Raw genomic sequence first — 27,131 nt, 5'->3', positions numbered from 1 at the left:
AAAATTATAAAATTTTGATAATGTTGATTTAGCTGTGAACTTTCTATGTTCTTCACTATATAAATGCTTTGACGATTGTATACTAAGATATATATATATACGCATATTAGAAAAGCTATGTATCCAGTATAATTCAAATAATTAAAATCAAGAAAATAAGTGCCAAAAAACGCAAATTTTCCGGGTGCTACGATGAAAGATTCAGAAACATGAGGTCAGATTTAAAAAGGCTTATAGACAGAGCTTATGATGATTACGTTGAAAAACTCCAAATTAGTTTTAATAATAATATTAAGCGTTTTTGGTCATTTGTTAGGACTAAACAACACACTATAAGAACAGTGGGGAGTCCATGCGCGCAGAATAATCTGGAACCTTCTAGAAGAGAATGATATATATGAATGTCACTCTCAGTCGGATTTAGTCTGTGAGAGATGTGCAATCGTGTTGCCGGGAGAATGACAAATATAAAAATTGAGCAGCGCATTAACCAGGGGGATTGATTTAAATCACTTGATTTTTTAAATAAAAATTAGCTGAACCTGCGCCCTCTACACAGCGCATCATTCGCATGTTGGCTAAATATCCTTCTCATTCCTCACAACATCTGTACACGTCCCTTTACAGACACAAGTGAAACACGCCTTGATAAAATAAAAAATCGGCAAGAAGTATCACCAAGAGGAGATTTTTTCGATTATTTTCTCCCAATATCTTTCACCATTTGCAAAATTTAAGCCTACTTCCGGTTGGAGTTTCTAAGTCATGTATGACCAGTGTTTTCTTTCTTCTTGCATGCAGTATGTAATAAGCAAATACGTTACATATATAATTAATTATAATGTCAGTTATATATGGTGTTCATTGAGCAAAACACTCCAAAAATAAAGATTCATCTTATACTGAAGAAATGGTTATCCTTCCTTTTTCAGTATTATTTGGCCATCAAACAAACGTCTGAGACATATTCAACCCGTATATACAATAATGTGGTGTTGGAATGTATAATGCGTAGGATATGCTTTTTTTTTTTTATTTCAACACTTGCAGTGTACCCGTAAAAATGTAATAAAGAAAGAATGGAAATGTTTTTTAAATATTCAATTAGAACTGGGTGATCTACGCAAAATTTGCAATCGATCAGTGAAAACGTCATCTTTCTAGAACCTATAGTTTCCGAAATCTCATTGTCGAAAGGATTGGCCACAAACATATAAACGTCCACAAAAGAACTCCAAAGATGGCAGCACAATTCATTTGCATTGATTTTGGAGTAGGCTTATTAAAATATAAAGGCTTTGATCAATAGCTTTAAAACATAAACTTTATAAAAAAAAGGATGTATTTAAATAATAATTAATTTAAAGTGCACATACTTTAAAATATTGTCTTTGTTAAACGTGAAATTATAAATAACCGTAAGTCAAAGGTTTGAAATCCAAAGTTAGAAGTTGGAGTTCAGGTATATTTTATAGCTTTTTTGGCATTTTAATCAGGGTGGATTGATTTAAATCAGTCTGATTTAAATCACGATTTTAATCAAGATTTAAATCACTTGATTTTTTAAATAAAAATCGTTGATTTAAATCAAATTCCGAAATGAATTAATTTAAAGTGAAAGTAAGTAAAATCCCGTTTCTCTTCTGTTATTTCGATTATGGACAATAATAATCATAATACAATGAGACTCAAATGTACGTAAGCACAGTATGAAAACGAGTATCATGTAGAGAACGATCAGGAAAAATCCCGTTTGAACCGTTAACGGGTGAACCCTGCTTTCTTCTCTTTGTAACACAGGGTTTTAAAATTTCTATTCCAACGGGAAAATCACCAGGGACATTTAAGATGAAAACTCTTTTGTATCCACGTCTATTTGTTAGTTTCCAGATAATAGGGGCGTATTTAGAAGGGTCCGATCCCCTCTCCGAAAAAAAATAGATTTTAAAATTTTGGGCGAAATTTATGTACTAAATACATAGAAGTTCCTCGGGATCGTAATACGACAAATTTTGGAGGCGTTAAAATATCGAATAATACTTTTGATAAAGTGGATACTTGACCCCATTGCAAAACATGCCGCGATCTGCGATGTGATCGCAGAAAATTTGCCGCGCCTGTACAGGAAAGTTGTCAGAGGAAATAAAATAGCCAACAGAAAAGTATAAAAACGTGTCTGCTATGTATAGATGTCTTAAATGCACGGACAACTCGCATTTGAACTTTTTCACGTCACATAAAGCATATTTTTAACAATCACAAGTGTTTCTTCTGCTGGAACTGATCATCTTGATTTTTTTTTTTTTTTTTTTAATTTTGGAATTCCTGCAGAAAATTTTTGACTTACAAAAGCTCATCGCATAAAGACAAAGTTCTGCCATCGGCTAATATATAGGATCAGAAAACGTTATTCATGAAGAAATTAAATATCGACTAAAAGCAGGGAATTCGTGTTATTATTCAGCTCAAAATCTCTTATCGTCGCGAATTCTGTCGAGGAATTTGAAGCTTTAAAATATACAAAACGATAATTATACTTGTTGTGCTGTATGGTTGTGAAACGTGGTCGCTTACGCTTAGGAAAAACGCAGACTGAAAGTATTTGAGAATAAAATCCTGAAACGAATATTCGGAACCAAAAGGAACGGAAATGAGGAATGGCGAAAACTTCATGATGAGGAACTGAATAATTTATACCGTTCACCAAACATTGTCAGGGTCATCAAATCTTGGAGGCTCAGGTGGGCACGACATGTAGCGAGCATAGAAGAAAGTAGGAACGCTTTCAAAGTTTTAACTTGAAGTCCAATCGGAAAACGACCATTAGGAAGACCTAGGTGCAGATGGGAGGACCATATTAAGGTGGATCTCGCAGAAATAAGAATACAAAATAAAAACTGGATCCAGTTGACTAAGGATAGAAGTCAGAAGAGCTATTGTGAACACGGCATTTAACCTCCGGGTTCCATAGGGCATAAAGTGAGTTAGTTAATTTTAGGCGAAATTTATGTACTTTATATGTATTTCGTGCCGCTAGCTAGTTCCAATTGTTTAAAAATATGCCCCTGCCAAATATCAGTAACTTTCCTGAGAAGAAAAGTGTCATGATATACATTGCTGTACATTTCCTTAATGCTTAAGAAACATTGTTTGGGATTGAAATAGGTTAAAGATTGGGAATTAATTCAAAATTAAAACCTATTTTCACTTAAATGGCATATTTAACATTTAATACTAATTCCTACTGTTTTTTCTTCAGTTCACGACTTGTATTATACGAAGAAAAAGATTTGATTTAAATCAAAAAAATCGATTTAAATAAAAAAAATCAACAAAAATGATTTTTTTGAAAAAAATCATGATTTTTTTCCACCCTGATTTTAATAGATAGATCGTTGATTTAAATCAAATTACGTAATAAATTAATTTAAAGTGAAAATAAGTAAAATCTCGTTTCTGTTTGTTATTTTGATTATGGAAGTTAATAATCACAATACAATGAGACTCAAATGTATGTACAGCACAGTATGATAACGAGTGTTTCATTTGGAGGATGATTAGGGAAAATCCCACTTTGTACGGGTAACGGAGGAATCCTGCTTTTTTCTCTTCGTAACATAGGGTTTTTAAATCGTTAACTATTCCAACGGGGAAATCACCGTGTACACTTAAAACGAAAATTCTTTTGTGTTTGTTCCCAGATAATAGGGGCGTATTTAGAGGGATCCGATCCCTTCTCCGAAACTTTTTTAAGATTTAATAACTTTAGGCAGAATTTATGTATTTTATATGTATTTCGTGCCGCAAGTTAGTTCCAATTTTTTTAAAAATATGCCTCTGCCAAATCAGTAACTTTTGTGGAAAAAGAAAGTGTCATGTTGATAAACGTTGCTGTACTTTTTCCTTAATGCTTAAGAAACACTGTTTGGGATAAAAGTAGGTTAACAATTGGGGATTAATTCAGAATTCAACCCCAATACCTTCACTTAAATGGCATAATTAACATTTAATACTAATTCCTAATGTTTTTTCTTCAGTTCGCGACTTGTATTATACGAGGAGAAAGATTTGATTTAAATTTTAAAAAATCAACAAAAATGATTTTTTTAAAAATAAAAATCATGATTTTTTTCCTCCCTGGCATTAACTTGAATTTCCTTGTAAAATTAAATAAATGGCCGAGTGAGTGTCTGAAACTGTTGCAGGTTGTGTATAGTGATAATACGATGCCACGTGCGCGAGTGTTTGAGAGACACAGACTCTTCAGCGAGAGAGCGAGAACATTGATGACGAAAGACCGGGTCGTTCTGTCACTGCAACAACAGAATTAAATGTGACAAAAGTGTGTCCGGAAAAATCGCATGGGCAGCATTCGAATGATTGCAGACGTGTACACTCATGTCCAAAATTATTGTCGTATGTCTATAAATATGTTTTTGTAGGAATATAATTTGATAACGAATTTGCCCGGTATTTCTTATAATGTTAGTATGTGTATAATAGGCAAAGACATGTATGTGGCAAATTTCATGTCAAAAGAGCAGTCAATAAGAACAATAAAACAAAAATAAAACTTTCTTGTCCATTTAGCAACATTTTGTTTTACTCATTCTAATTTTCGTATTTATAATTCTTTTCCTATGAAATTTACCACAAATATACATTTCCTGTTTATACGCATAGTATCAGCATTAAAAGTACCCTGCAAAATCATTATCAAATTATATTCTTATAAGAAGACAGTTATATATATGCGACAATCATTTTGGACATGAGCGTACGTATCGATAAAGAGTCGGACCGCGCAATTCTGCCAACCACTTGAACATACCCAAAGTTTGCGCTAAAATGATACCAAAAAACTTTACGCAAGACCAAAAGAACTTCCGGAAGCACGTGTGCAGTGACACAATGAAACGCCTGGAAGCAAAACCGGACTTTTTTAACGAAAATCTTAACTGGTGACGAGACTTGGATCTTTCAGTATGATGCTGAAACGAAATATAATCCGTGCATTGGAAAACTGCCTCATCACCAAGAATGAAAGAAAGACATGCTAGAGCAAATCGTAATTGAAGATCCTGCTCATTGTGTTCTTTGATATCTATGACCTGGTCTTGATTTAATGGGTACCATTAGGCCAGACAGTGAATAAGCAGTATTATCAACAGGTTTTGATGAAGCTGCCAGAACGCGTGAGAAAGAAAAGGTGTCCCAATTGTGGAAGAACAATGAATGGACTGTGCATAACGACAATGCTTCTTCGCACACTGCTTTGACCGTTAAACAGTTTCTGGCAGCTAAGAAGACGTCGGTGTTGTAATATCCAACTTATTTGCCAGACTTGGTACCGTGCGATTTTCTTTTCTTTTTTCAAAAGTGAAATTCACCCTCAAAGGGACTCATTTTCAGATTATGGAAAATGTGAAGCAGAAAATGGAAAACGTTTCTATCCTTGTTAGGATAATAGCAGACTTTTGGCAGTGCTGCATAGTATGAAAAAACTAAATAATTCAAGTGGTTATGCATTATTATCATATGTGTTTACTTAGACACATAAGTGACGATGGATACAATCATTTTCCTAATGTATATCGTAACTTGCATACGGTAGAAACTATAGATGGACAAAACCGGTTTTCATAAAACCTAAAACCGGTTTCTAGAAAACCGAAATCGGAAAACCGACATTTCGGTTTTCTCCAAAACCGGTTCGATTTTTCACCAAAACGGTTTCGATTTGCACCGAAACTGGTTTCGGTGAAAACTTTTGGAAAAACACATAAAGCTAGTTTTGTGAAAACGGAATCGGTTTCCGGAGAACAACGAAACATTATTCTGGTTAGAAATAGAACCAGTTTTGGAAAAGAAAACGGAACCGGTTTTGAAGAAAATCAAAATTGGATCCGGTGAAAAACCGAACCAATTTTGGAGAAAACCGAGACCGGTTTCGGTGAAAAACAGTTTTATTTTGTTGAAAATTTTCAGAAATTGTTTTCGGTTTTCCTAAAAACCGAAAAACCGGTTTTTGTGCTCACCACTAGTAGAAGCACAGCTTGAATTCATTGTGTATTTTCTGACCTTGTATTTATTGAATACGTGCCTATTTGTGTTCTAGGAAGTACTGTACTACTTCTGTCAGATGCTGCTGGGGCTACACCATATTCATTCCCGTCGAGTTTTGCATCGAGATTTAAAAACAGAAAATGTTTTTCTTTCAAAACATTATGATGTTATAAAGATTGGGGATTTTGGGATTTCAAAAATTCTAAGCAGGTAAGTTCAACAAGTTGTTTGTACATATAGCAAATTATATTTGTACTTACTTGATTCCTTGCGCTGGGATCATCATCTGACTTAAACGTAAATAGGGTGAAAAAATGTACTGTAAACGAAACTTCATTTAAATATTAAAGAACAGAGAATTGTAAGTTTAGAAAGAAAACTGTAAGAACGTGAAATGGCTCAATGGTAAGAACTGGGGCATAAATGGTTCGAAAGAATTTATAAATGGATTTAGAACACGGAATAGGTACAAAACGATAGATGTAAGAATACTGTAATTAGATTAATAACGTTATTATTATAAAATTAAATATACTGGTCTTCATTTATTATGTAGTCAAAATCCACTGGTGAAATTCTCACACCTAAACAATAAAAAACATAAGGCAAAAAACGCGTTGTTTTAAAATTATGAGATGCCGAAATCGAGAAAATGGTAACATTGAGGCTGCCTAGCTCGAAAACTATGAGAGATATCAAAGACGTGTAAAGAAATATTAGAGAAACTAGTACACTATCTATCTAAATACATATTATTGTGTACCACAATGTAAAGAAACATAATATTTAATTGGATTTTAAAATTTGTATAAAACAGGCAATGTATGAAGTGAAGGCAGTTTGAATATTCTTTAGGATTCATAATCCAATGGAAAATTCAAACTGCCTTCACTTCATACATTTACTAATTGCGAAGTTCAAACTATTTCACATAAGTTTGAGTATAGTCATCTTTATACTCCTGCAGGATTATTAGTTAATTCTGTAATACCAGGACACATTACAAAAAGAACATCTCATAATGTTCTTCATACTGAACCATTAGTCTATGGTAACAACAAAACACAATTCATTTTGTATGAAAACTTTGAAAACATCTTTATAAATCACACTGTATTACCCTCAAGGCAAACTATTAATGTGGTCAACACGAATGTTGTTTTGACAATAAATATCTCAGCTCCACATTTAAATGTAACGTATGCAATTAAATCTTTAGATCAAATCAGTGCTGAATTAGAATCACTCAAACTCAATGAAAATAGTTTGCATATGCTACATTTTGACAACTTGCATAGCATTTTTTCAATTGTAATCCCGATTATGTTAGTTTTGTTTCTTGCTCTATTGTTGTATTTATTTTTTAAATTGAGAAAACTAGAGAAAAATGACGCTAACTCACATGCAAACAATCTTGAAGGTAGTAATCATTGAACTACTTACCGAACTATGTGTATTTATTTTATCCTTATCAATATATTTATGTATTTAAGTTTATTATGTATATCAGTAACAGCATACATACCTGGAAAATATATTTAAAAAAAAAAGAAAAGAGAAACAAAATATTAGTTTTCTTTTACTTAAATATTTCCAAATATTAGTAGAAATAAGTTAGTAGTGTAAGTTAATAGAGATAGTTCATAGGAATGTGGGCATTGTACCTTGCATGATGCACAAGTACACTTCCACACCTCATTCCAAAGTTCAGTATTGATTTTGAGTTTTTTAAGTTTCCTTTAAATAATTTAAGATAGAATGACTATGATAATAATTCATATATGTAATTAATTTTTATTTGAATGAACTCAATTCATGATCTAAGGCTACCAAGGTGTGAGACGTCATGCTAAATTTGTTAGTCTTATTTTCATGCAATCATGTTAAGAGTATGTTATTTTTGGTCTGCGTATTAAAGCGCAGGGAACATTTAGTTTTTATTGGAATATTTTATTAAGGATATACAATATTAATAGTAATACTAGTGTATTGAGGCACGAGATTCAACCTCTCTCCCTATTTTACAGGCTTGAGACTGTTCAGGATTTACACTATCCTGAGCTAGGTTAAGATTGAATAACGTACCTTTCGTTCATGATGTTTATAGAACTTATAGTTGATTTCTAAGGTTCAGACAGACGGAGAGAACACAAAAGAAAGTAGTTGAGAAATAGGAAATAAGTTTTATTATTGCTTGTAGTTGTTATAGATATTATGTTATTTTATTTCGTTATGGCCAAAATATTTAGTAGTCCCTTCACTCTCTTTCTTTTACAGAGAATGGACGGACAAATTATTTTTATCATCGAAGCCACGACATTAGTTTGTATAATTATTGCAGTTATATTATTTATAAGACTGTTGTTCAAATATGATTGCACCTTCTCGAAATGTTGTATGCGAAACTTGGCAACACCGCAACCCACTGGACCTCACGTACCTCATTACGTTTCTAATCTGTCATTCGACTCACGTGACAATGCGTTTATTGTTGCATCTACGTCAAATTCATTACATTTATATGACGATGTCAATATTTCTATTCCTAGTAATTATGTTTCTAATATTCCTCTATCCAGTAATAACTTTACTTCAATTTCTTTGAATAAAACTCGCTTAGCCATTTGCGATATGCAAATGACTATTATCTAAAACAGAGCATCCCTTTACCCTATATATCCTTCCTAGGCAATGCAGGTCACGAATTTTTTTTTAACAACTAAAGCAACATGACTGATTGATTAGAGGATGATTTCTACAAGACAATTATAGCAGGACTAGCTATGAAAAGAAGTGAGGATGGAAAAAGAAAAGGGAAACAGTGGTTTCACTTTGATGCACAACACTTCTGAACTGTAATTGAATTCACGATTTTTTTTTTCACTTTTGTTCACAATCCACTAGAACTTTAAAAAACACAAAGGACCCATCACTATATTATGTTGAAAGCACCAATAACACAATAAAATAAGAAACACCGAAAACAGAAACTATTATTTTAACAAACTTTGTACTATTAACTGACTTCACACACAGACAAATAAAGACAAGATGCATTCAGCACCAGCTCTGTAGCATCTTACGAGGGGATTCTCCTAATCAGTGTTATTCTACGCATCTCCAGTTTCCCCCCCCCCCCCCTGCTTCCGCTGTCATTGAATACTACTACGCTGCATTTCCGCTATCAACTGTGAATATTAAAGAGTGTTGCTAACTCTAAATATCCTAGAGTTACTGAGTGAAGTGATTTAATTTACTTTTTTGTATTATTTACACATACTTAGTGATGAAATAAGTGAGTGAGTGCATGTCCCTAAACAATATATTTTAGTGTTGTGTGCAAGCGCTTATTCCAGTGATTATATACTTCTTAAGTTGTGTATATCCACATACTTTGAGTGATTAAAACTTGGTGAATTTATATGCAGTTGGCAACGCGCTGTGAACATTCTTGAGAACTTGGTCTCTGAGCCAACAACAGAGAATGGTTGTTTGTTCCCACAGACAAAGTGATAAGTCGACAGAAAAATAATCTGTTATCTAACATGACTTCATACCATCTTTGCTTATTCTACGTTCCTGAACTGCTATGTGTCTGCTTTTAACAGACTTTAACTGACAATATTGCAAAGACTTATTCACCATTACAATAAAATATTCTTTTTATATATACAGGATAATCCAATGTGGACAATATTTCAGAACATTTTTTTTAAAATTTCAATCAAGCATTATTTTTCTTTTATTTATTTTGATGTTCATTTTATACATCATGTATTACGTATAGGATACTTTATATAACATATAGGGTGTTTCATAATTTATGGGTCAATATTTTAAGAAGAATTGATTATTATTACTATTATCATTTTATGTAATTTTTGGTTTTGGTTTAACTTTTTATTTTTTCTCCAAGCTTTTGTTTCAACCACCAAAGAAACAAAATATTTAATTAAAGCACAGGGAATATTGTGTACCACAATGTAAAGAAACATAATATTTAATTGGATTTTAAAATTTGTATAAAACAGGCAATGTATGAAGTGAAGGCAGTTTGAATATTCTTTAGGATTCATAATCCAATGGAAAATTTAGAGTGCCTTGACTTCTACAATGCAAATGACCGGCGATGACTTCTAGAACTAGGAAGACTCAGAAAGAATGTGCAAGAATGTTGACATGACGGAAAAATCATATAAATACTACCGGATTCTCTTCCGGGTAGGAGAAGTTCTATTTTGACGTCGAAACTCTGCGAGTCAAATTATTCATAATTAGTTTCTGTCACTCCGTCATTTTGTCCATCAGAGGTTCTGCTCGTCATCGTTATCAAAAGTAAGTGATTATGCATTGTCTTCTCTAGTCTTTAAGTCATACCAGTCCACATCATGCTCTGTAGTTTTTCAGTCATTCAAGATCAGTTCATTAAATTCTTGTTCTAAATTATTTCTGTGTTATCGAATTTTATCTTTGAAATTCTACTCCCATGTTTCTAATTCTGAGCTACGCTATCTACGCCCCCAAGACTTGCATTAGTTTAAATTACTTCTTGGAGGAACTGGGTGGATGTTAAGGCCATTCAGTAGTTTTCATGTATGAGAATTGTTTGGGGTTTGCGACCCAGACAAGAGGTCTCCGTTCGACATGCCTCCAGAAGTTTCTAACTGCCTTTTACGTCACAAAACCGGTCACGTTTGAGGTAGATTGCAAACCTATTTTTAAGGTTTTAGCAATATGTTTCAAAGTTGAGTTGTACCGGCCTATATGATTTTAGAGAGAAAGGTGGAAGAGCGAAGCATATACCGCAGCTCCCTCTGTAAAATCCGTTGCGCCGGTACGTTCCAACTCTGAAACATGGTTATTTAGATAGACAGTGTATTAGTTCCTCTAATATTTGTTTAACCGCCTTTGATATTTCCCATAGTTTTCGAGCTGGCAACCTCAAAGTTACAATTTTCTCGACTTCGGCATTTCGTTACTTTAAAACAGTTTTTTTTTTTTGCCTTATATTCATATGGACTTTTTTCTTATTGTTTAGATTTAAAGATTTTACCAGTAGATTTTGGCTACATAATAAATGAACACCCTGTATATATATTTTGAATATAAATAAATAACAGAGGAAATAAGTATGCAAATAATAATAACTGGAAATATATAATTGTATATAAACAATAATTTGGAAATATATAGAAACAAAGAATAATAAAAGGAGATGAGAAGTAAAGATATTGGTGCAAATTTAATTGTAATGGCCATCTTTACCAGGGCCGTGCCGTGAGGGGGCGAGCTGGGCGACGGCCCCGGGCGCCGAAGTAAGGGAGGCGAAAAATTCGGGAGAAAAAGGAAAAATTGCTTCGAATATATGTATGAGAGCGCCGTCGTATACTCTCGCCCCGGGCGCTGATTTTCCACGACATGGCTCTAATCTTTACAGTTGTAATATGATTGTATAGATAGCGAAAGAACTTACGATCATGTCGCTAAGACTTCCCATGCTTGAATACTTTCTAATTGCACTTTTTTTTGTACTAATTTGAGGATGCTGAATGCAATTAAACTATTTTGCAATATATCTGTCTGTGGAGTCACGAGAAAAATGACTTCAAAGTTAGGATACTTACATTTATTTATATCTTACATTAGCAGATTGACCGTCCTTCGCACGGGGAGAATACGTTTCATTTTAAACCTACAGGGCAATGGTGGCTGAATTTGGATTTAAACGGCATCGAAAATGTCACTGTTAATCTCAGCGACCCCGAAAACTATATAATCGACACTAATATCGGTAATTTTCGATCTTTTCTCTCTCTCTCACACACACACATACACACACACACACAAACATATATATATATATCCTCTTCCCCCAAGTTGCGGGGCTGAATTTGGATTTAAACGGCATCAAAAGAGTCACTGTTCATTCCAGCGACCCCGGCAAATTGGATTTGACACTAATATCTGTCATTTTTTAAATATCTCCGCCTCCTCAAAGTTGCATCGTCAAAGTGAAATGAGAAAATGCTGTCCCAGGCCCAAACCTCACCTACGTTGAAAATTTGATGGAGATCAGTTGGATAGTTCAACAATTATTAAGTCACTAAGATAGTCACTTTCATTTTTTAAATTTTTTTCCCTTTCCCTCCTCTACGTTGCACCGTCAAGGTGAAATGATAAAATACATCGCAGGCCCAAACCTCATTTATGTTGAAAATTTGATTGAGATCGGTCGGGTGGCTCAAGAGTTATTCTTAATTTTTATTTATTTTTAGATATCTCCCTCTCTTTTAAATTCGACATTTCATTTTCTATACTCCCAAGTTTTGTTGGACAAAAATGTTGAAATGTTTCTTTTGAGAAATCGTAACTAAATAGACAAGTGTTTCACAAATATTTGATGTACTGAAAATATGCTCCAATTATACTGACAGTTAATCAATGTTTAAAGTGTAGAAACGTCTAGTTTCACACACCGTTAAGCATCGTCACCATGTTGATATGCTTCTGTGGTACTGTTTGGGAGCATAGTGTCATAAAGACACTCAAACGTTACCGGTACCAATGTAGTATTGATAGTTACCATTGTTATAAAATACTACTAAAATGAGTAGTTCAAACTTTTTTTAATTGTGAGAGTAGGTTTTCAGTGTACGCATTTGCCTAACGTGATCGTGTACATGTATTCTGTTGTAAATATTATGATAAAAGTATAGGCATGGGCCTGATTCTCTCTCTCACTAACCTGGTCTTTTATGAAGAGATAAGTTCTTGCCTATTTTGAAACTTGGGAACGGTTCATTTCCGGTCTTCCTTGTTGGATGATCGAAGTCTAGTCCACTCGAACTTAGTTGAATGATAAGTTGAAATTACGTTGTTTGCGATAGCATATAACTGTCTGTCACGGATTCGATCTTTCGTATTGTGGTGGACAAACACCGTGTGCGTGGGTCTTCTCGGGGTTCTCCCGTTTCCTCCCACTTTCTTCATTCCACCATTTCATTCATTACTCATCATCACCGTCTCCTTTAGCCTAACAGGCGTAACCGTGGGACGTAGAACTCAAAGATTTCGATCTTTCGTAAATGGATGAATGACAGAGACTGATAGCCTTACTGACTGCCATATTGGAAGAAATTCTAGTTTTTATACTATAGAAAGTATCTGATGTAGTATAAGAATAGTCATGGAAAATTACTGTTTGATTGTGGCCTAAAATTCAAAAATTCGTAGTTTGTTGAAAATTCTAATGGTAAGAGAGAATTTGCCCATGCTTGTATAATAGTAAGCAACAGACGTCTATTACATAATGATGCGTAAACAGAATCCCATACATGCGTCTTGGCATAATTAGAAAAAATTCTTGTATGACATTTTTAGACTAAGAAACATGTTTTCCGCCTTGTTGAGATATGATGACAACTGGATTTAAAAAATTAAAAAATAATGGAGTTAGAGGTAAAATTGACTTACTGAATTTTATATTAATTTGATTCTTCCTTGATATGTCATTAAGTCATTAACTGTACTTGTTAGTAATGCAAATGAGAGTAAACCATCTGACTTTTAAATATTGTACTTACTTTTTAAAATAAAAGATAAATTTTCACCAAAGCATGTTCTATTTAATAAATAATAGCGTTACCGTTTCAGCAAAGTATCTTTGCCTTCATCGGACACATTTTCTTACTTCTAACCTTTATTGTTGCAGTAAGAGTAAAGCTTGTAGTGTGGTTGGTACTCCGTCTTACATATCTCCAGAGCTATGCGAGGGAAAACCTTATAATCAGAAGAGTGATGTGTGGGCCCTTGGATGTATTTTATATGAACTGATGACTTTGAAGAGGGCATTTGAAGCGCCTGTAAGTATTCTTGATTTTGTAGCTATTTGTAATCTAACTCAATCTGGTAAACATTGTTTTTTTTTTTTTTTTTTTTTTTTTGAAGTCCTATGGTGTGGAAACTCTTACCATAACTCATCTTACTTAGTTTGCCTTAAAAGGATCAGAGGTCCATAGCAACCATACAAGTACTGCAGTGGATCGTATTCTGTCATATCATGTCAAGTGTGACGTGTGCGTGCTTTTCTCTGGGTTCCCCCGTTTCCCTCCACTCTTATTGTCATCATCAACGTTTCTCGTAACCTCGGTGCATTATCGTGGGATGTTAATTAATATAAATGATCATTACATTAGTCGGAGAGCCGACTGACACATTTCAAACTTGAATATTGCACAGGTGTAATAAATAATTACATGTCATCTTTATTTATTTAGTTTGTTTTAACAGTCCACGATTACTCAGCGAGGTTAAGGGAAAGATAATGGTGGAATGACGAAACTGGGAGGAAACGGAATACCCCCTTCCCTCCAGAAAAAAAAAACATGCACACGTTGTTTGTCCACAACAAAGTCAGATTGACTGGGTCTAGGATCCAACCAGAGAGCCTATACGCCAGAAGTTAGCGTTCTAATTCGAAGCCACCGCGACCCCAAAATATTTAAGACTACACAGTACACTTAATAAGGCTTTAGAAGAAATGACATTAAAAGTTTTGGATATCATATTTTAACTATTCTATCAGGCCTTGCTTCCTTACTGTCAAATTAAACACAACAAGGCTATGTGATATATATGAAACATAAAATCACGTAACAGTTTCAACACAACAACTGTGTCTTCATCAGACTTCTGGCTACTTGGGAGTTGGTTACCTCTTATATACTTCCCGGAGATCAACTTTTAATTAGGCTTCGCCCCTATTTTAATTAGGATCTTAGGAATGCTGTGCGATGTACTAATTTGATTACTATTTGCTAATCCAAGTGTGACGTTCTCAGAAATTTTCAACAAAACTTATTCTAAAACTATTAAGTATTATTACATAGTATTAAAGTTTTACCAAAGACGATTTCGATTTCTTCTTCATATAAACTTTTCTCTTTGTTTTCCTGAGTAACGTATGTAACGGAAATTTTAAAACTCTCTATGTGTGATTATTTGAATTTGATAAGGAAATGTGTCATTTCACATATTTCAAGAGTTAATAAGGTGTTTTGTTACCAATCAGATTTATCTGACCTGGCAACACTACATTCTAGAATTTAAATTTCAGACCGGTAGCAATAACGAACAGTTATTCGTACTAGAAAATGCAATTATTATTTTAAAATCTGATTTCTAATCATTTTAAATTAAATCCTAAAATACTTTTTTTGATCAAAAGATCCAATATATTTCAGACAAAAATTTCCTTGTACGCCTTATATCTGGAGAACTACATATAGGGTAGCCAAACTCAAACTATCACTTAACTCAGTATAATGTGCTTATTCCGTAAAATTGATTTAGAGGCCGTTCAAAAGTGTTGTGGCCCCTGATCCAAAAATGCATCAAAAGATACAATCTATTCCAATCAAAAATTTTCTAGTATGTCTTATATCTGGAGAACTATATATAGTGTAGCCAAACCCAAGCTATCACTTAACTCAGTATGATGGGCTTATTCCGTAGAAAATACGAAAACTCAATTTAGGGGGCGTTCAAAAATTTTTATGGCTTCTAATCCAAAAGTAACTATTGGCCAAGATCGCAGTCTTTTGATGTTTTTTTTCTTTCTTTTGGATCATTCCTAAAATTGTTGTTAATGTATCTGTTCCTGAAAAACTTGGCCGTGACTACCGAATCTGCAGATACACATAACAGACAAACGTAATATTTTGTTAATAATCGTTTCGTTACTAAACTGAACGAAATACCTATCTTGATATCGATTTCTGAAAAGGTTGTCCGTGACTACCGAATACGCGGATAAAAAGTTAACTCAAATGTAAGGGCGTCTTCAAAAATATGGAAGACAAGTAATACTACTTATTGGCCAATATTCAGAGAGAATTCGTTAATTAAGCGTTAGTCACGTAATTAGTTAGTGTCCTATTACAGGGTGTCTATCGTTCACGAAATCAGAAAACGGTCATGAAAGTTAAGAAAACGTCACGAAATTTAGCTTTTGGGTCACGATTTTTTGTATCTGTACAAAAATAAGAGCAGGCTGGAAAATTTTGTTTCATAAAACGCCAAAAATCACCACGAAAAATGTGCATGGTCGGCTTTAGACGCCACCAAACCTCAAGCAAAAGACGCTTCTATTGCTTGCATGAAAATTCGGTCTAATTTGCACCCAAATTCGCTGTTCAGAATGTTACGAAATTTTATGGTTTGGTAAAGAAGAGGTCACAAAAAAGTCGCGAAATTTCATTTTTGAATTTTAGTAGACACCTTGTACTAAGGAGGGTGTACTTTTTGTATTCAGAGTCTATATGGAGTTCAGCTAATAAGTTGATTTGGGTATGATTAACTAATATAACCCCAATACCTCGAGTGAGAAAAGTAAATGGCAACTACGGAAACCTAAACGTGTGCATGTGTAGTCTGTAAAAGTAAAAATATATGATATACGAAATTCAAAATGTTTTCTTTGTGGTTTGACATCGTATAACAACTTATAAATAATTACAAAATCGGATTATAATTAACATATTCATTTCAGGGGGATGTATTTATGGCAGGAATAAGTAGAAGTCAATTAATATTAGCGATAACACTAGTTAACAAATTTAAACTTTTTGTTTGTTACATGAGAAAAATCACCTGATCTTAAAGGAACTTTTTGCGCTGAATTCGAATATGCACTCGGTTTCTCTCCATCACGTACAGTTTTCCCGTAACAGAGGGATTTTCGGGAAATTCCCTCAAAAATTTCCCTTTTTCAGATATTTTATTCCCCTAGCTCCTGTCCCCTTACATATAGTAACATAGAAATTATACCTAAGTATACCTTGATTTATATTTAATAACCCCTAAAAGTTTCGTAAAAATCGCTTTGTTCTTTCTAGAGAAATAAATATATTTGTATGTATACTGTGTGCACTGTTTATTGCACCTGATAGTAATGCTTTCAGATCTCCTGAGTTGGGGTAAAAACGATTTGCTTTATTACTACAAACACAGACATAAAAATGAATATTTACAATAGTCAACAACACACTTGTATTGCTCTCTGTAAATTAGAAACGTGTATAAAAATAGAATGTACTTCCAACGTATATTTTTTTAAACGTACAGTATATGTATATCTTAATACATATATATACAATTCTCCAAGTTTTTTCGTTTTATTCATGAAATGGTTATCAATATTTGTTATCAAATGTAACAGAATGCAAAAGAACTTCCACTTCCCGAGCCCCCTACCAACTGGGAAGAGTTATGGCCAAAAGACTCTGATGATGATCATGACCTTGATGAACCATCGACATCAACATGTACATCCAAGGATCCAACGTTCATCCCTGACTGTGTTCGCGAGCCACATTTCATCCGGCAATGTGAACTTAATGACCTAGTCCGTGATTTGCACCTGACAAAACAAGAGGCGGAACTTCTGGGATCAAGGCTCCAGCAGTGGAACTTATTGGATGCAGAAACGAACATATTAGTGTACAGGAAAAGGCATGTTCAATTTTCAAGCTATTTCTCAATGCAAGATAATGTGTGCGTATGTACGGATATAAATGGGTTGGTGGCGGAGCTAGGAATTCCTTACGTTCCAGAATAATGGAGGTTATTTATCGACGCGTCAAAGGTCAGCCTTAAAGCTGTCCTTTTACATAATGGAAATAAAAAACCTTCTATACCACTTGCGCACTCAGTGAAGATTAAGGAATCCTATGACACCATGTCAACTTTGCTAAATCTTATAAATTACAAGGACCATTGTTGGCAAATATGTTGTGATCTCAAGGTAGTTGGTATTTTATTAGGACTGCAGTGCGGTTACACGAAGTACCAATGTTTTTTATGTTTATGGGATAGCCGAGCTGATGACAAACATTATGAAGTGAAGGAATGGGAACCTAGAGTGAATTACGTACCTGGAGAATGCAACGTCAAATACGCTCCTTTGGTAGATCCTAATAAGATATTACTTCATATCAAGTTAGGACTTATGAAAAACTTTGTCAAAGCCATGGACACATCTGGTGAAGGTTTCAAGTATTTGCGAGATAAGTTCTCTAACCTGAGTGATGCTAAGATTTCAGCAGGAGTGTTTATTGGTCTCCAAATTAGGAAATTAATGCTTGATGATAGCTTTGACAGCAAGTTAAACAGTGCTGAGCTAGCTGCCTGGACAGCATTTAAGTGTGTTGTGCGCAACTTTCTGGGCAATAACAAAGCTGAGAGTTACACAGAAATCGTACAGGACATGATACAGAAATACAAAGAGTTGGGTTGTAGGATGTCTTTAAAAATCCACATTTTGCACTCCCACCTCAGCTTCTTTCCTGCTAACCTAGGTGCTCTCAGCGACGAACAGGGGGAAAGATTCCACCAAGATATAATGGCAATGGAGAAAAGGTACCAGGGACGATGGGATCCTTCAATGATGGGGGACTATTGTTGGGGTCTTGTTAGAGAATGCAACATTTCTTACAAAAGAAGGAAGTAGTGTACGTTTTTGTAACCCAATGGAAGTTTCATATATTGTGATAGTTTTGATTGTCTTTTCATGACCTTTTGGTACATTTGTATTATTGTTTATTGTAAATTGTCACACTTGTAAATTATATTGTATTATATTTTATATATGTGTTTGTGGTAATAAAGCAAAACGTTTTACCTCAACTTAAGAGATCTGAAAGCATTACTATAAGGTGCAATAAACAGTACACACAGTGTACATACAAACATATTTATTTCTCTAGAAAGAATAAAGCGATTATTACGAAACTTGGAGGGTTTGTTAAATGTGAATCAAAGTATACTTAGGTATAATTTCTATGTTAGTATATGCAAGGGGACAAGATCTTGGGGTGTAAAATAAACGAAAATGGAAATTTTTGAGGGATTTTCCCGAAAATCCCTCTGTTACGGGAAAACTGTACGTGATGGAGAAAAACCGAGTGCATATTCGAATTCAGCGCAAAAAGTTCCTTTAAGAACAGGTATTTCCTTTTATGTAACAAAACCTTTGTTAACTAGTGTAATAGAAGGACTATGGAAAAGAGAATTTATCGATCAGTTGTATGTATTCCTCACAAAACTAGAAATTTTCCACTCATCTCTCATTGTTCACTTCAAGAAATTGTATTGCTGTTGTAGAGGACTCGGCTTAATAGCTACTTCATAATTAACTCACTCGATGAGGTGAAAGGAAAGAAAGAAAGAAAGACAGATAATCAATTGCCTTTATATTCTCATAATGTAAATTTATTGTAGCTAAACCAGGATACCCTTTGCTCTAAATTAATTAGTCACATGTGTTAACTTAGTCACCTACTACGTGCTAATCAGAGATTCTGGATACATTTTTCATAAGTATGCGTTAATCAAATCCTTAGTAGGGCGCTAAACATACGTCAAAACGACTCTGCATAAGGCCCATTGTGTTTGATTAGTCTATACTTACGTATGGAAAATTACCTATAATGATAATTCAGTATTAAAGTGAACTTTGTGGTGGACAAACACCGTGTGCGTGGGTTTTCTCGGGGTTCTCCCGTTTCCTCCCACTTTCTTCATTCCACCATTTCCTTCATTACTCATCATCACCGTCTCCTTTAGCCTAACCGGCATAACCGTGGGACGTAAAACTCAAAAATTTCATTTCATTTCAATTCAGTATTACTAATATTTATTATTATTATTTTCAGAATTTATCAGCTTTGGTTTCAAAAATAATGCAAGGTTCGTTTGCTCCAGTTTCGAAGTGCTACAGCCAAGAATTACATCAACTTTTGATGAGTATGCTCCACTTAGATCCTGGGAAAAGGCCAACAGTTGATAAGATTATGGCATATCCGATAATCATTCCTTCACTTTACAGGCTGCTGGTAGATTTGGGTAGCATTCCATGTAATACCAGGTAATATATAATTGTAATAATAGGAATTCTCTCTTAACTAACTTTAGATTTAAGGAACCCGAAGGGTCATCGTTGTAGATTCAAAATTATTTCATTATATCTTTTTCTGTACCAAGGCAGTCCAATCATGGTCGTTTTAACATCCCTAGGTTTCTTCACTCTTTCTGGCTTACCGAAAGATTTCGTAGTAAGAACTTCACTCTGTGCTCCCACACGTATTTCCCATTACTGGCATGTTTTGTTCAGACATAACCATTTTGTATGGAGCTCACGCTTGTAAGAAAGATAACTTGTGTGTATATGTAATCACGTGATACATGAGAAGCAAATCAGTTACATTAAAACATCCTTAATAAGACCATCCAAAATTTTATTTTCGATGGGCGAGTCAACTAATTTCTTCACTTCCGCTCTCAACCCAAGTGAAGGGTTTGGGGCCGCGGTGGCTCAGTGGTAGAGCGTTCACCTCTGGTGCTTGGGGACCCGGGTTCGATCCCAGCCCCCGCCAAGTGAACTTTGTGGTGGACAAATACCGTGTGCGTGGGCTTTCTCGGGGTTCTCCCGTTTCCTCCCACTTCGTTCCACCATTTCATTCATTACTCATCATCACCGTCTCCTTTAGCCTAACCGGCATACTCGTGGGACGTAAAACTCAAAGCTTTTCCAAGTGAAGGGTTTAAAAGTCTCATTTTCGGTTCCAACAATACGTATGCTAGGTAAGGAAAGCATAGGTCGGTGTATGTTTCACCTTATTTCCATCTAAATACGTTTCCTTCCTTGCCTTGTCTTTGATCCATTTCCTCTTTAAAGTTCCTTCTTTCGAAAATTTAATCAAAAATTACAAGTCTTTCAGTATACTAGGTTTACACAGACCGTGAAAGTCAGGGAATTTTATTTTTGTCAGAGGAAATTGTTGAAAAGTTCTTTAATGTTCGGAAAACAGAGTAGTCGTTCTCGATAATGAAGTCAACTTCGAAGTAATAAGAGTATTTGGGATTCAGAGATTAATCAACATAACAATATAGAATAATAAGTTATAGATAACTTGGTTTCTTTTACCCTGATGGCACCATTCCAACTATCCCAACATTGTAAAGGTTATATAAAGCACTCACGTGTTGTTTCTGTTGTGATGAATCTCAACTTTCTCTATCTAACTGTGTCAACCTGACACTTAGTTTTAACTCGTGGTTCCCAAAGCTAACCTCTCGTACCTACCTCGTTTTCCGGGATCCATAAACTTCTTTGTTGCTATGTAATGCTTATGTAAATCTTCCTTATGGAACCATTTATGATATATTATTTCTGTAAACAAATGAGCTTCTTACATAATTGTTTTCAAAATAAATTTACGAATAATTATAGCTTAATTTTGGATATTTTACAGTAAGGGTGGCCAAACAACCAATTGCCGCTAAGTATCGGATAGATCGCTAAAAATTTAAAAAGGATATTATTTAAAAAAAAAAAAAAAAAAACCTTATATACCTTTGCATTTTTTTTTTAATGAATTTCAATTGTAGTAAAATGATTTCAAATAAAGTGCTGAAAAAAGACCATTTCCATGAAGAATAGAAATACGTTTTGCCCTTTGTTCTGTCAAAGAGTAAATGCGTATGTTTATGTAATGCTTTTGTTGCTGTCACAAAGAAAGGCAATTCGAAAACATATTACTTCACTTTATATAAGAGAAATTATATAAAATCTTTCAGTTTAACGTCCCACGATTTTGCCCTTAAGGCGAAGGGAGACTGTGATTAAGGCAAGTGAATGATGAGGAAGAATTGGTAAAATGACAGCGTGAGAAGAAACGGGAGAACTCCGAGAAAACCCACGGACGCGATGTTGTGCACCACAAACTTACGTGGACGGAAATCAAATCAAGGGGCCCACGCACCAGAGGTAAGCGCTCTATCATTAGGCCACCGTGCCCCTACTTTGCATAAGAGAAATATAACTCCTACTTCCCTCCTAAAAATGAATTAAAGAAAATGAAAGTGTGTAATGCTAGTATGTATTGCAATTGCACATAGGTAGGTCTTAAAGGGCCAAAGATTTTCTCTGTCTGAGGTACATCACTGAGTTAAAAAGTTTGGCCGCCCCTGCTTGTACAGTATGATCCAAATTTAATTGTTGATTTGCGCTTTTCAGTCCTCGTCATCCATTTTCACATCTGGGCACGGACAACAGTGGCGAACACAACAACAGACAAAGTGAATACGATGATTCTATCATTAGTTTTGGTCGTCATACCCAGTGCCAGGTATACGCTTGGGAATATGGCGTCTCAAACCCTGTCAGGTTTGTTCTACCCATATAATTTTTATTTATTTACTAAAAATTTCTAGGTACAGCTATGTTACTAGTGGGAACATTACTAACAATGGAAAATAGCATGGGAAACAAGTTGACAATTAGTGATAGGAACAGTGTAATTGAGTCCCTGACAGTCATATACATGTCATTATAAATAAGCGATTCGTGTATCCTACAGTGTTGGGTATGCTCAAAGTCTCTTCATCCTCTTCTTTCACTCTATATTTTTCATTTCGGCCATTTTCTTTTCTTGGCATTTTTGTGCTTGTTCTTCATTCTGCTGTCTGTTTAACTGTCACTTTCTTGTTCTTTAATTTGATAAATAAGCTTTCTGCTTACTGCCTCTTCCCCCCCTACTTCCCTCAAGTGTATAAACCAACGTAACCTGATTTTTCTACTCTCTGTCAGATATATATTTCTGTTTGAGTATTCTGATTATTTCATTTCCTATTGCATTTTTTGGTGTCGTTCCGAAAAATCCTTCTGAGAAATTTCATATCCAATGTTTGAATCCTGCTTTCAAGAACATTTCCCCCCGTCATATCCAAGTTATTATGAATACAGAGGACGTGTTGTATTTTGGAGTAAGGTGCAAGTTGAGTACTCCAAAACTGCTACATTCTACCTATCTACCTACCTAACTAATTTTATGGCCTACGTAACCTGAAGGTTCAATGCCACATTCACAAAAGCTCTTTATCGACTTCTATCCTTAGCCAACTGGATCCAGTTTTTACTTTGTATTCCTATTTCTGCGAGAGCCATCTTAATATTGTTCTCCCATTTGCGCCTAGGTCTTCCTAATGGTCGTTTTCCGATTGGATTTCTAATCAAAATTTTGAAAGCGTTTCTACTTTCTTCTATTCTGGCTACATGTCCTGCTCATCTGAGTCTCCTAGATTTGATGATCCTAACAATGTCCAGTAAAAGGTATAAAGTATGTAGTTCTATGAAGTTTCCGTCATTCCCCATTTCCTGTTTCTCTTGGGTCCGAATATTCGTCTCAGGATCTTATTCTCGAATACTTTCAGTCTACGTTCTTCCCTCAGACAGTCTACATTCTTTCAATGTTTCAGACTATATTCTACCTTCTAACTGAAATCTATACAACTGGCAATTCAGGAAAGTACTTTTGTTTTTTCAGTATTAGTAGCCCTACCCAATACATTCCCGCTTTCCTTAACTGCCACCTTCCACCTCATACAGTGTCTTTCTCTTAACGACACAGACCACTTTCTATTCATTAGTCTCTCTATTACTGAACCTTCACCACCCAAGATCATTCTATCCTGTGTAGCTGTAACTATATTATACACCAATATTCTATTTATTTATCTGGCCGCGATGGCTGGGTGGTAGAGCGTTCACCTGTGGTGCATGGGGTCCTTGGTTCGATTCCAGCTCGCGCCAAGTGAGCTTTGTGATGGAGAAACACCATGTGCGTAGGTTTTCGCGGGCTTCTCCCATTTCCTCTCACTTGCTTCATTCCACTCTTTCATTCATTTCTTATCATCACCGTCTGCTTTAGCCTAGCCGACATAAACGTGGGACGTAAATCTCAAAGATTTCATTTAATTTTTTATACTTATGGCCTCAGTATCCTTAAAGAAGTCCGAAATACACGTCCCGAACTTTAAAAACCCAGCACACAATTTCTCATGTAACTTACCCACTTGGTTCTAACTGTAAATATCTTTATATTTGAAACTAATCACTATCTTACAAATTCAGTATAATTCCAAATACTCATTATGAGAAGTTTTGTTCAGTATGAAAACAAGTTTAGTAATTTTCAACAAATGATGTTCAGACTAACCATTCCTGTTGCATTGATTATATTTGTGTGTCTTTCTAGAGCTGAGGTTATATGAGACGTGAAGCTACAGTTTTACATGGATTGAGGTAATGCGTTCAATGCTTTCCCATAGGTAATCCAACCCGAGACTACATGCACGAAGAGTTCGTGTGTAGCCCTTGACCAGCGGCGAAAACTATTCATCATATATTAATGGAAGATGTAATATGAGCTAGAACCTAAGCGTTGTTGATAAAAAGGCAAGGATAATGCCAGAGGTTCTGTTCCATTTCCTTCCATAGTAATGTTCCTAGGAACAAATATTTCATTTTGCTTTAATATTCTTTGATGGATAAAGTAATGTCTCATAGTGTTACATCTATTGACATTTAAAAAAATGTTACTGGAATGTTTAATGTAACTTATACAGTAAACTGTCTAGCAGAATTGAACGGAACTTTCAAAAATTTCTGTTAAAGATAGGTTTCCTTTTAACAAAGATAGACTTATGCAAGAAAGATAGAAAGAAAAAAGCATGCATATAATGGACGTATTGAGATAAAATAAGATGCTATAGGTACCTTAGTCAAGCTGCAGTATTTATTTCTACTATGCATTAATACACGCAAAACTTACAATGAACAGAAAAAAAAAAAATGTACACACGTTAACTTAATTTTCTCAATAGTCAAGGAGGGTTTTCTGTACACATCACTGTTTGTCTGCTCAACGTTCCACACAGACTTTAGCCTGAGAAACCACACTAAGCGTATCTGTCATTTCGAAGTAAGACAAATGTTGCAGTTCCTTTAAAACTTTTAATAATCTTCATTCGTCTTTAGCCTACACTCTTTTCTTCCAGCTGAATGCCTTATTTCTCTTCTTCCTCCACCTCCTCTTCTCCTTTCACACATTCCATATAATTCTCAACTAAAGCATGTATATCCGTCGTGTGTCCTTCGGTTTGCACATCACTGTTTGTTTTCCTAAAAATATATCTAACCTCTCATAGGATGTCTAAAAACTTGCTAAATGCTGCACTCCGAAACTTGAAATTTTCCTTTGAGAGACTTGTTTTTATTACCGTTGTCCGCGTAATACAGTTTCCGTTTAATAAACGGATTTAACACAATTTTCGCCAATAAATTCATGGAACTGTGAAATATTCCCCGTTTAATAAATGGTCCGTTGAAGACAGGTTTTACTGTATACTGTATATTAATGAATGGCATTGTTAAAATAGTTGTTGCCTTCCTTTGCTTCTGTAGCACTCCAATAATAGTTTTTGGCAGGGGTAATTACAAGTTTATATATTAAAGATTTACTTGTAACGTTTAAACTAATAAAAAAAAAAAATAACATTAACACTTTGTACCATACAAATACCAGCAGGCGGATATTCTTTGACGTACTCTGCGATATTACCAGGTTAACAGTGTTGCCAACCTAACATATAAAGTTTTAACATATAAAGTTATATTTTTTCAAATGACACTCCGTCAGGTTATTGTATATTTCAAATCTACACATAAAACGAAAACATATCACTTTTGTCATGAAATATTGCAAATTAAGAACACTACAGTATCACAAACGTTGAATAATAACAAAATTTTGAAGGTTTCTAGAACAATAATAACGCAAGTGAAACGGACGGGGTAGTACACACCCAAAGTACCTTAATGTCGAATAGTACAGTCACCTTATGGCTTATTTCGAGCAAACCAGAAAAAGTTACAAGAAATTGAAAATTTGACTTGTTTCAAAGGACTTTATTTGAAAAAATGTTTCGATAAATATCACATCCAATATTAAGATCATTGCACCAATTAGTATCTCAAACCATTCCGTAGATAAGGGGGAAAAAATGTGAAACTTGATATACGTGCAGTGGCGTATCCTGAGTTTTGAGGTTGGGCATGCAATGTTCCAATACCACTATTTCTACTACCACTATATTATTATTATTATTATTATTATTATTATTATTATTATTATTATTATTATTATTATTATTATTTGTAAAACGCTCCAGCACTCCTTTATGGTGGAACATTCTACCTTGCGGCGTAGAATAAACTTTACATCTGTTTCAGTATGATGATGATGATGATTGGTGTTCTGCCCGAAGGCAAGTCTTTGACCCGAAGGTCCCATGGTGTTTTTCCATTGCCTTCCATGGGATGATGATGATGTCCTAAGGATGGGACCTACAGCTTAATGTGGGATCCGAACCACTTGTCTCTCCACCGGGAATCGAACACGAGACCCCTTGATTACAAGGCGACGAGCGTAACCACTCATTCACGGGGGGGGGGGGACACAATATTGAATAATGAAAAGAAATATATTTTGTTCAAGTGCAAACAGTACACTGTTCGAGAAACGAATGTTCCACCGTCAATTTCTAACTAGTTTTCAAAATCACTTTTATGCTTTAAAATGCTTGCACTTCCTCTCCCGCTAATAAAATAACGTAGTTCAAGTATATTCTTACTAGGTAGCTATTGAACGATTTGAAAATACACACTATTCACTCGGAAACACAACTAAGGAATAATATAATCAATCCAAGGGTTAATATAATCCACCCAATAATCAATCCAATGCTGTGCTGAATTTGCTTCTCCAATTTAAGCTCTTTAAAAAAAAAAAAAAAAAAAAGACAGTGGTAAACTAAATAAGTTGGCAACTGTGACTGAGGACATGAGGAAGATTGTCAGCGAGGACAATCATCCCCTTTCTCAAAGAGGGACACCTTTGAGCAGGCAGGCACATTGCGCTTTTTTTCTCTCCCTCTCTCTCTGTTTCGTTTGACAGAAGAGCAAAAAGAATGTGGATGCTCCAATCGCCCATGTAAATGCATTTCCTCTTGCTCCTCTCGCCCAGAAACTTACAAAACTAATGGATACTTTCTTATATATGTTCCTCGCTACGTTCCAGTGGTTTCTCAAGCATGTATATAACTCCAAAGTTTGTTTGTTGCATTGGTATATATAAGCGCATCTATAAGCGCATCCTAATAGTAAT

General features: G+C 34.8%; 1 protein-coding gene across 4 annotated transcripts in view; it reads left to right on the top strand.

Moving 5' to 3' along the window:
• Positions 1 to 27,131, top strand: part of LOC145672924 (serine/threonine-protein kinase Nek8-like) — a 66,264-nt gene that overhangs the window by 7,289 nt on the left and 31,844 nt on the right. For 2 of the 4 annotated variants that reach the window (XM_081742136.1, XM_081742140.1), the window contains 4 exons: positions 6,123 to 6,276; positions 13,778 to 13,928; positions 19,779 to 19,990; positions 22,142 to 22,291. In XM_081742136.1, coding sequence (XP_081598262.1) covers positions 6,123 to 6,276; positions 13,778 to 13,928; positions 19,779 to 19,990; positions 22,142 to 22,291 — 667 coding nt within the window. Of the gene's footprint in view, positions 1 to 6,118; positions 6,277 to 13,777; positions 13,929 to 19,778; positions 19,991 to 22,141; positions 22,292 to 27,131 lie in introns of all 4 variants that reach the window. The other 2 variants (XM_081742137.1, XM_081742139.1) reach the window with 2 other exon arrangements.

Source organism: Thermobia domestica, chromosome 16 (genome assembly GCF_964235325.1).
Source record: "Thermobia domestica chromosome 16, izTheDome1.hap1.1, whole genome shotgun sequence".
NCBI classification, from domain to species: Eukaryota; Metazoa; Arthropoda; class Insecta; order Zygentoma; family Lepismatidae; genus Thermobia; species Thermobia domestica.
This window is presented reverse-complemented; position numbering and strand designations above follow the sequence as displayed.